Raw genomic sequence first — 11751 nt, forward strand, 5'->3', positions numbered from 1 at the left:
TATTCATTCTCTCTCTCTCTCTCTCTCTCTCTCTCTCATCATATGTGCCCAATGCAGGAGGCAAAGGAGTTTTCAGGGACCCCAGTGCGTGCAAATGAGGACAACTTGAACAGGTGTGTATTGTGTTATAGTCCTTTCTCGCTACCAAGAACAATATTACTTTAGAACATTTTAAATGCCAAACCTAGATACTTTGGATAATTTAGTAGAAATTATACAGTAGTCTAAGTAGTTGAAGTAGTAGTGGTACAAGTAGTCGTAGTAGTAGTAGTAGTAGTAGTAGTAGTAGTAGTAGTAGTAGAATTAGTAGCAGTAGTAGTAGTAGTTGTTGTAGCAGTGGAAGTGGTAGTAGTAGTAGTAGTAGTAGTAGTAGTAGTAGTAGTAGTAGTGTTAGTAGTAGTAGTAGTAGTAGTAGTAGTAGTAGTAGTAGTAGTAGTAACAGTAATAGTTGTAAAACAATAATAGTATTAATAGTAGTCATATTAATATTATTAATAATAATATTACTACCTGTATGATAAAACTAACACTGGTTTCTAATTTTGTAGAAGATACAAATAGGGTAATTATTAATTATCTGCAGTAGATGTTGAAGTACTAGCAGTCTTATATGGTTTTATAAATCCATTCAATAGGTGACGCATAAGACTATTAAAATTGATTAAGATTGATTTTGCAAAGATTCTTTATTACCGTGCTTATGAAATTGTTTGTGTATATCTTACAGAACGCTTTCTACGGCACTACCACGATGCGGCCATGCCATTCCGATGAGCCAAATGGACTTTCAAAGTCCCCGTACCAAGACCTATCTACTTCTCCAAGCTCATCTCACCCGGGCTGATCTCCCTACCAACGACTACAACACAGATACCAGAGCCATCTTGGATCGCATAGCCATGCTCATCAACGTACAGACTTTATTTCATATTCAGTTTAGTTTCTAAATTTAGCAACATGACCAAGCAAGGGCGGCAAAATGTTTTTTTTCAAAACGACCAAGAAGTAATCTTTGGAATATTGGCTAATATAAAGGATAGATCAGAAAATAAGGCCTTTGGATTGGAAAAGCAAAATAACATGGAATCTATCACCTGCAAAAAATCTGACAGAGCTTATGCAAGCCTACAATATTTTGTGTTTGTTTTCTTTCTTTCTCTCTTTTTGTTTGTTCTTCTTTTAATCTCTAATTCATTCCTCTACTCCCCACCTCCACACCTTCTCCTTCTTCTTCTTCATTATTGTCTTCTACTTTTTTCTTCTCCTTCTCCTCTGCGTTCATCCTCCTCTTTCTCTTCTTCTTCTTTTTCTCTATATTCTATTTCTTCTTCTTTAACATTTCCTACTTGTTCTCCTTACATTCCCTCTCTTTACTTTCCTTCTACTTGTTTTTCTCTTCTCTGTCGCCATTATCCTGACTGCGATCACCGCTATCCAACCATTTCATTTTGCCGTATTTTCATCAAATCCTATAGGCCATGGTTGAGGTTTCTGGAGACAGGAGATCCTTCACTGAGATCCTTCTGAGCATGCGTACAAGCCAGTCTATCATGCAGGCCAGATGGGCAGACGAGTCTCCTCTCCTTACGCTACCGCATATCACCCGAGCTCTCCTCCCTCGCTTCAAGATCAGGTATGAGAGACTTTGTTGTTTGAATTGTCTGCAGGCCTGGGTTAAATTTATTTGTAATCAATCTCTCGTCGGTATCTCGTTGTTTTCTTTGAAAGCATGTTGAACACTTCTTCTTCTTCATCATCATCATCTTCTTCTTCTTCTTCTTCTTCTCCTTCGTCTTCATCACCTTCTTCTTCTTGTTGTCTTCTTCTTATTTTTCTCGATCCTTCTTCTTCCCCTTCTCCTTATTCCGCTGCTACTGATGATGATGAGTGAGCTGATGATGATAATGATGACAATTATTAGGCAGATGATGATGGTGATGATGATGCACATGGCGATGAAAGTTCATTCCACGGCCAGGTGCATTTTCGTTTTATTTCGGCAGGCCCTGCGTCGCGAATAGCATTTTGAGAATTCTTCATACTGTACCTAGATAACGCTTAACCTGAAACAAATTTTGCTCAATAGAATTACCATGGCTACATGTCAGGAAAAATAAATTAAATTCATTCATTTTTTTCTCTTCGTGTGACAGCAAACATGGCGGAAAGGTTAGGAAAGAAGAATTGTTGAGTCAGCTCATCAATACCTGTAATGGGAAGAAGGAAGTTCTTGAGGGCATGCTGCAGATTGATCTCAACCCAACTCAGATCCAAGAGGTAAACATTCATAATTGCAGCAGTTTTGCAATTTTGCCTTTTGCCTTTTATTCATGGCACAATTATCATGCATTTTTGTCATGCTTCATTTCACCACTAGCAACCTGAATAGCTTGTCAAAGGTATTTCCTATCTATAAACAACGTGCATGTAGTAGTTGGTCGATGATGTAACATGAACATATACCGTTCATAATGACTGAGAGTAATGCCCGGCCCCCACTTAGTGTTATTTAGGGTACGCATATGCGTGTTCCCTCCTTTTGAAAACACCCCTAAGTCCGGTGTGTAAAGTCAATTTTGTGTATGTTCGAGTCGGACTTTGGTGCGTGAAAAGTACCCCTTTAACGGAAATTTTGGTAACACGCATGCGGTCATTCCGACCCCGGAGTGGGGGGGGGGGGGGCGGGGAGTAATGTTTTACCACTAAACTTCTTGAGGAATGGTTTATTTTGGGAGTGCAATGTGTTCAGTACGAAATGGCATCTATCCATTTATTTCCTCAAGAAATTATTGTCATTTTGGTATTATTATTATCATTTTCGATAAAATCTTGAAAATCTTGAATTTGATATCTACTTTAGATTTGGGATGCTCTAGAAAAGCTGCCTCTTCTCAAGATAGATGTATCAATCAGTGACGGTCCATCACAAACAGCAACCAACATGCGTGGGGCTAAGAGACTTCCCAAGTCAAGTAAGCAACATCACAAGGGGGTGTTTCACAAAGATCCTAAGTCGAACTCAACTCTAAGTTGGACTTAAACATCATGGAGAGCCATTTGTGACCTTGAAATTAAATATATTCTTAAGCAAAAAAAATTACAATTCTTTCGTTTTCTTCGTATTTATTTGTGTTCTTGATCCGGCTTCATAATAACATGTAAAGTAGAATATCATTTAGCATTCTATACCTTGCTTTCAGGGAGTAGATTATCTCAATCACAAGAAAAAAGGAAAAACATGAAATTTGATGTACAAAAGGCATGGAGAGTTGTCCACAAATGATGTCATCAAATTGAATATCGCCTTCTAGTGACTAGTCATTCCAACAAGCTTTAACTTCCTTATTCCTTGCCCGATTTTGTTCAAATTTTCACTAATTTTATTCAAATATCTTAAACTTTACAAGAAAGGAACTTAGTATGAAGGTATTGGTTCCCTTTAACGGTGTCATTGTTGAATTGTTTTGTAATGTGTTTAATGACCTTAAAATTTACATTTCAATGAAGAATAAATCTGAATTAATCGTGACCGTAACTTTGAATTAAAGCACTCTAGTAGTATATGACCCTTCTTCTGAATTTGTTTAAAATTCCTATTTCCGAATTTTTTACAAAACTTGTATGTTTTGTATTTCTCTAATTCATTTCATACAGTCCTGTCAATATATATTTATTTCTTATGACACCTAATAAATAAGCAGTCAAGAATGTTATTACCACAGTTATTTTTTTCCACTCCGAGTGAAGACGAAATATGCTTTCTTCTTATTCGTTATTCAAACATGATTGTATCTGTTGTAAACTTTCCTGTCCTTTTGATTGTGTGCGGTTTGTTGTCATGATCCTCACACCTCCTTAATGTTGTTATTTTGTTTCTCTTGTTAATTACTCTAATAGTTCATAAAGAAGAGATTGAAAGCACTGTGACCACGACAGCTCAAGCAAACCAAGAATACACACTGCATGTAAATCTCCGTCAATTGAATAAAGGAGCAAAGGTATGTACAAATTTCAAGGATGGATCCAAGATTTTCTATAAATTGTGGCAAACTTCTGAAATAATTTACAAATAAGGGGCATTTTTGTGTGTGATATGCCAAATTAGTTTCAAGGGCACCTTTTGTTTGTCCCCCCCCCCCCGAGAAATCCACCCCTGCAAATTATCCTTACATGTCAAGAACTGTCAGACCGTCAACCAAATTAAAACTTGTCTTAGGACAATTTTATTCAAAATTGATTTTGACGATTAATTTACTCTGTTCACATTGATGTATATTTCAGATGTTTTGTAATATTTGGTTTGGTTTAATATGTAATTGTTTATCATTGTATTTTGTTTGTTATAGCGCTTAGATACTTCGGTGGTAAGCGTTTTATAAGCACCGTTTTTATTATTATTATTATTATTATTATTATTATGTATTATGTAGTCTGAGGATCAGATCAACTTATTGACATTCCTATGCTAGTTTTCTTTATCTAGTTATCTAGAACATGGAATCTTATATGATGTGTATTTTTAAAGATTTTTTTTCTTTTATTAAATTTAATTATTGTCTACATAAGCTTTCGAAAACCCTAATCATAAACTAAATAAAAGCAAGCACTTTATCAAAGTAAGGATGTCCTAGATAATTTACTGGCGAGATTATTAGTGTACATGTGGAAATGCCCAGTATTATCCATACTTTCAAATTAGTTTTTGAAATCATTAGCAATTTGTTTCCCTCTCATTTACGCCTGATGAAGTGCTCTTAAATTATATACGGAATGGACAATCTCTGAAATATTTCATTAATACTTAACATCTTAACGCATTTCTTTTAAAAGTAGGGCCTTTACATTTAGTTTCCAGATTATTAATGTATCCCAAAGGGAGCCCCCTGTCTACACCCGAGAGACAGGACGGTGTCTGGATGGTGTCCTAAAACGGACAGGACTACTCGGTAACCTACAGGAAACAAAAATCTACATTTTATTTGGACGGGGTTTTGTGTTTGTTTGTTTTTTCAATTTAAGGGGACAAAAAAAAAGATAGAGAAACCTACTTTTTATTTTGTATACTGTTATCCACATTATATATTTAAAAAAGAGCGAAAAAAAAGAGAAAGAAGAAAATTAATATTTAAATTCTTGACTGATTCCCATTACAACAAAAAATAACAACAATAACAACATCAGTTACTCCGCTTTAAATCCTTATGTTTAGAGGGTGTCCTACACCCCACGATACCCCCAGAGGAAGGAAGTGAGATGGTGGTTGGTTCTTGATGAAACAAGCTCCAATAGCCTTCTGTCTTGGAAGAGAATTGACCACGTCTTTGGCCGGACCTCCGTGGACCTTCCATTCCAGATGCCTCAGAGAAAGGGTAAACAGTCTGTAATCAATGTTGGAATTTTTGAAATTAGAATGGAGCATTTGTTATTTGTGTTAATAAGTTATAATAGCTAATATACGTGCATTACATTACACGTATCCTTCATAGGGGTGTTTGAAGTTTGAAGTTTAGTTTGAAGTTTATTTATTCCACATTAACATCAAAAACGATTTAAATTATTGTTCTTTTTTTGTATACAAGCGTATAAGAGTACTAAGTAGATTACACACACACAAACAAAAAATTCAAATCAAGTATAATGTGCGGAAAATAAATACGAAGTTTCGAAATATATAGATATGACAAGGTAAAACAATGTAAAATGTGTGGAGCCTAAATAAAAAGCATAGCTTGTATGTGAATAGGCTCCCGTACTGAGTTACACATAGTAGGTCTAAATTTAAAAGGTATTATAGGAGGCGAAAACGGAGTAGTATAGTATGAGATTCTATAGACGTACAAGGAGAGTAAATTTGAGTAGAAAAGAAAAATAGAATAAAGAGTAAAGAAATTAATATAATAATGATAACTAGGAGAAGGTGAAGAAGGGAAGGAAGAAGAAGAAGAGGCAGAAGAAGAAAAGAAAGCAAATTGATGAAATCAATGACATTGTGAAATAACAAAAACAAAGTCTGTATAACCACCTGTACGATCCAGCGCGACATCAACATATACTTTTATACATACTTACTCAAAAGGAAACACCTGAGCTTTCGTTTAAAAGAATTAATGGAGGGGCTTTCAACTAGTTCGTTATTCAGGCTGTTCCAGAATTTGAGTCCAGTCAAAATAATTGTGTTTTTTGGCAAAAACGGTGCGAGTTCGATGGAGATGAAAATGGTTCAAGGTGACTACAAAGTTACTTCATTTTCCTCTCTAAACACGATCACTAAGGCTTTCAAGAAATCAACTCAAGTCAACTTTCAATACACTATTGTCTTGCCGAAGGTCTTGCCTATACAAATATTGTTTGGATGCATGATATCATGCGACATTGTAATGTTCACACACTTCAAAGAATGATAGACCAACTATTAAAATTGCCTAGGTTGAATTCTTGAAAGTATTTACAATCGTTTATCAAATTCATTTCCCTGAAAAACTCTAACTTTCATTGATTTGTTTCCACGTGACTTTGTGTAGACTAATGCTTGTTCTTTTGAGCACAATAAGGCCTAAAAAGAAGATTTTGTATTACCCTTTAGGTACCAAAACATGGGTCGGTCGGTCGGAAATCTTTTCTTTTTTTACTTTGTTTTTTTTTCTCCCTCTTTTGGCTGATATTTCCCAGTTTTGAATGCTTTAATATTTTTTTCTTCTAAAAAACGGTTAAAAATTAAAAATCCGTCTAGATTTCAAGATTTTTGGGTCGGTCGCAAAGGGCAATACAACATCTTTTTTTTGCTTAGGCCTAAAAGTACATGATTTTCAAACAATGATTTTGTTCTTTACAGGTACCATACTATGTTCTCTACATGTTGTGAGTGACTGCTATCTGGGCCTGGACAGTGAAATCCGAATACCATTCGAGCTGAAGCCAGCCGCCATGGCCATTTCTGCAAAATAACCCTGTTTCCCATTCATTCCCGTAACAGTTGGCAGTTTAAGTGTCGGCTGATTTGTATGTTCATCATCCTGTTTCTAAATGTTGCAAGAGCGAAGCGAGCGAGGGAGGAAAAAAACGCTTAATTATCGTTGAAATGCTACATTTTTTTCAAAAAAGTATATAGATGATTAGTAGTATTTTGTTATCACGGAATTAACGTTATTCTAAAATAACTTTTTAACATACACTATCTTAATTTCTTTCGGGGCACCCCTAAAGATGTCCTGCGGCACACCGGTTGAAAAATGCTGCTCTTTACAACGGAGGTGATCGCTTCCCCATCTCTTGGTATAAATAGATTTTACAGTTTGCAGTATTGAGACTTTGCATCCTCCAACACCTGTCGGCTATTCTAGCATGGATAAAATATGGTCCAACAATACAATCTGCACAAGACATTAAAAGTACTTATAATAAAAAAAGACTTATAGGGCATCAAATCCCATGAAAGATGAGATACACATGGCAAACCTGTGCAATACAAACATAGCATAGGGGCTGTACATGTATAAAAACAAACTCAACTGAGAGTATAATACTTAATTAATACATGTATTCAGTGCAGAGATAGAGAAAGAAGGAAAGAATGAGAGAGAGAGAGAGAGAGAGAGAGAGAGAGAGAGAGAGAGAGAGAGAACAATAATTTTAGTTGAAGGCATAGTTGAGCAAATAACTTATTAGGTTATTTTTGTAATGCTTGGAGTAGATAATATTGTTGGTAGATAAATCAGGTTGGATTTCTACAGGGCGGGAGCACACAAACCAAGTTTTTTTTTAAAGATGATTCTTTTTAGAATGAGTGTACCGGTCTGTGGTAAAAGTTTATCACAGACCGGTTTTATGCTTTGACAAGGAGTCAAATTATTAAGACAATCTGATCGTAAGGCTGGGACTTCCTTAAGTTTTTCTTCCTAGAATTCTCTTTGCCAGGTCGTAATACAATAAGTAGTAATTTACTGTATAGACGATGAATTGTTTCACGCTCGTAAACATAAAGTCAATTCGTATCTAGTGTTATCATAGAACAGTTTGCGATTTAAACATGTTTGGTCTCACCTGTGGAGTTCAATATATTGAATTATATTTGTTCGGATTTTATGCGAAGGGGGATGAAATCCCCAGAACTATTCCATTTTAGAATATACAAACTTTTATTATGTGGTATACTATACGAAGACGTTTAGAGATTACACTCAGTCATTGCAAATTTTTGGCAATCACTGTCGTTAACAATTTTTTCTCACAAAATTTCTGGCAGCCATCCACCTGTAGATAATATTTATAATGGGCCATTCTATATAGGCCATTATATTATTGATTTCTTGTATTAATAAAATAATATGCGCCATTTTCAGCGCCCTTACAAACAATGCGCCGTTCACTAATGATGCAAATAATTTATTTACGCAGTATAACTTGCGTGTTAACGTAAGAAATCCTTATCCAGTACTATTATACTATTACTAGAACATGATATTTGAATTCATATTAAGTACGATCTCGATTTTATATGTATCATGCAAATTTCATGAATATTATCATATTCCATGATTTGCAAATAGTTCAATTTTTATTTAATTTTTCACTTTCAGCTCCATATTAGGCGGTGTCACACAGAAAAATCCCTTAAAAAATCCCTTGAAAAATCCTTTCGATGGAGAATTTTCTTGCCTCGTTAGAGGATTTTTAATGGGATAATAATTGATGACAGACTGACAGCAATTAAGAGGATAACTAAAATCCGGATTTTGGCCTCTGTGTGACACCGCCTATTGTTTATTACTTGAATTAACGTTAAGATAATTAGTGTAAATTTGGTAATGAACTTCACCATTGATGTTGTATATTCTCATTCTCCTATTTGATAACTGTACATTACCTGTTAATTTGGTTGTGAAATCTGAATTTCAGCGATTATGTTTAGATATTGTGTATTAGTCCTATGGTAATGATTACTACTACTATGAACGGGAGGTCGTGGGTTTGAACCCCGGCCGAGTCATACTAAAGACTTATAACAATGGGACCTTCTGCCTTCTAGCTAGGCGCTCAGCATATTAGATTGGAGAAGGGTAGTAATAACATATTATGTTATGCAGGGCCCGCTGGAAGAGCAGTTTCATAACTGAAGTGGCTACCTTGGGTAAATAAAACGTTATTATTATTTTTATCATTATATAAATACATGTACATTTATCTGTTTTATGAAATTAGTTTCAAGTTTTATATAATATGTGGTATATACTTGTATTCTGAAAAATGTGTTATGAACATAAACATGTGTTATTACAACTGTATAATTACAATCTATAATGTACATTTTTGAATAGCTAAATTTTCTTTTCGTTCATAATATCTTAATTACTGTTCCTTGTTTAATTGTTATGATTTGTATGTTTCTTTTCTGTTGTATAGCGCTCTGATCAGTTTGACTGCCGCGCTCAATAAGAATCAATTATTATTATTATTATTATTATTATTATTATTATTATTATTATTAATATAATAGTAGGATAAGCATTTAGACAAGTTGGTATATAAATATTGCATTAGCCACCCCCCCCCCCTCCCCCTACCCCTCACACGTTCATCTTAACTGGCATAATATATTATAGCCCGAGAATGAAGTTATAGTGCTTTGTGTAATGATCACTTAGTTTATTCATGTTCAAGTAAGAATATTATGTGAATACGATGACTATAATTGTTTGTTTTAGCATTGAAAATGCTGTTGGTGGCATGGTGTAAGAAGAAATACAGTCAAACCTGTCTACAGCGACCGCCCAAGGGAAACACAAAAGGTGGTCTTTGTAGACAGGTGGTCTTTGTAGACAGGTTCCTTTAGTACATGTTTCAATGAGAAACCATTTTCAAGGGAAACAAAAAATGTGGTCCTTGTAGGCAGGTGGTCTTTGTAGACAGGTGGTCACTAAAGCAGGTTTGACTGTAGTACTCATTTTAGTGTTTCACCTCATTATTAAATTATTAATTGTCTGGAGACAATACAACGGTGTGCGTAATAATTTGGCATTAAATGAGTTTTCAAGATTCAAGACAATAATAACATGAAAAGTCGTGAGTTGCTGTTTTAAGAGCAAGTACAGTATTTGTCTGTTTGTTTTTTGTGTTTGTTTGTTTGTAAGCCTCATTTAAAATGCATAATAAAGAGTGCATGAGTGAGACTCGTGATATTCAGTCGGGGTAGGAAGGTGGCATTTTCTTTAGAATTGACGGTACTCTGAAAGAGTATAGACATAATACTTAACAATTTGTAGGAGCTATTGAAACTTGCAAAAGTTGAAACATCGCCCCCCCCCCCTCCCCCCCCCCCCCCCCAAAAAAAAAGACAAATGAAGTTAAAAAAAAAAAAAAAAAAAAGAAGAGAGATGAAAGAATTGTGGATCAAGGAGTAGAGGGGGTAAGGACATAACATGATCCCTTTGTTCAGTATAGGCTATATCGTATTTCGGCCCGGGATTTCGATAGATTAGACCAGATAGAGAAAAAGTATTCATTTACTGGAATAAAGTTATCAAGAATCCCTATTTTTACCAACGCTCCCGGCCATTAGTGAAGCTGTCTAGATTATTTTTGCTTATGGAGAGATCATTTTAGTTTTTTCAAAAGTTCTTTTATTCCTCCCTCTCATAAGCTAATTTGCAAATAAGATTTACATTTGTGTTTATTCCAAATTACAAATAAACTTTCACATAAACAAAACCACATATAAATATTCACGTAAACAAAATTACTAATATATTGCATATATTATTGTCATAATAGTATTACTTTTCATGATTCAGAACTCTTAAAATATTCGATAAAAATATATAAGAATAAAGTTGATTTTATTGTTCATATTATAGTCAATATCAATACCTTTTCTGATTTGTTTTATAATTTGTTTGTTCCTCTCATAATAAATTTCAAATGAGGTGCCGAAATTTGCCAATGATTGTTTCTCAATGCACAAGACGCGGTGTTCATTCCCGCAATAGCGCCCTCACTACTAATATAATGAGCCAGCCCAAACAAAAGATTTCTCAGATAACCTGCCTATACAGTAGGCATATACATATATACTTAAAAACATATAATTATATATATATATATATATATATCATATCAGCTTTAAACGGCATGGAGAGGGTTAAGAATAGCTATAGGAGGCACATGAGCTAGGAGAAGAGTACAACTATTTGGGCAAAATTAAAACATCATATACGAAAAGAGAGGAGAAGAGGAAGAAGTAGTACTATAGTAGTAAAGGAAAAAGAATAGAAGAAGAAACAGATGATGATGATAAAGTAGGAGGAGGGGGGAAGAAGAATGCGAAAAGAAGATTTGTTGTTAACAAAAAAATGCTGACTAATTTTTAAAGTATGGCATGATCAAAATCAAAAGAATTAACAAAATCACGAGCGAGAACATTAGAGAAAATAAAAGGTTTTACCCGGCTAGTCCGGGATTCACGTTATGTGCATCGTGACCCGCTATGAAACATTGATATAAACTGATTCTTATCATTGTTTTGTCACATGATTGCATTTTGAGGTTAAGCGAATAGAGTTAGACCGGCTTTCTAAAATATTCAAATTTGATGCATTATTGTATTACAGAGGCTCTGTTTGACGACCTGAAAGCTTGTCTGAGGCTTGCCCGACATATCAACAAGTATTTGTATCCGAGTATTGTAACTTGTAGCGTTTAGAATACTAGTACAGTTTGTCGATTTAGATAATAAATACATTTTAATAAATAAATTGA

General features: G+C 34.7%; 1 protein-coding gene across 1 annotated transcript in view; it reads left to right on the forward strand.

The window, feature by feature from the left end:
- Nucleotides 1-4950, forward strand: part of LOC590527 (activating signal cointegrator 1 complex subunit 3-like) — a 38709-nt gene extending 33759 nt beyond the window's left edge. Inside the window, exons 30-36 of the mRNA XM_030994250.1 lie at nucleotides 58-113; nucleotides 728-911; nucleotides 1476-1633; nucleotides 2154-2277; nucleotides 2861-2972; nucleotides 3898-3998; nucleotides 4876-4950. Coding sequence (XP_030850110.1) covers nucleotides 58-113; nucleotides 728-911; nucleotides 1476-1633; nucleotides 2154-2277; nucleotides 2861-2972; nucleotides 3898-3998; nucleotides 4876-4950 — 810 coding nt within the window. The remainder of the gene's footprint in view (nucleotides 1-57; nucleotides 114-727; nucleotides 912-1475; nucleotides 1634-2153; nucleotides 2278-2860; nucleotides 2973-3897; nucleotides 3999-4875) is intronic.
- The last annotated feature ends 6801 nt before the right edge of the window (nucleotides 4951-11751 follow it).

The sequence above is a fragment of the Strongylocentrotus purpuratus genome, unplaced genomic scaffold (genome assembly GCF_000002235.5).
Source record: "Strongylocentrotus purpuratus isolate Spur 01 unplaced genomic scaffold, Spur_5.0 spur5_scaffold_21, whole genome shotgun sequence".
NCBI classification, from domain to species: Eukaryota; Metazoa; Echinodermata; class Echinoidea; order Camarodonta; family Strongylocentrotidae; genus Strongylocentrotus; species Strongylocentrotus purpuratus.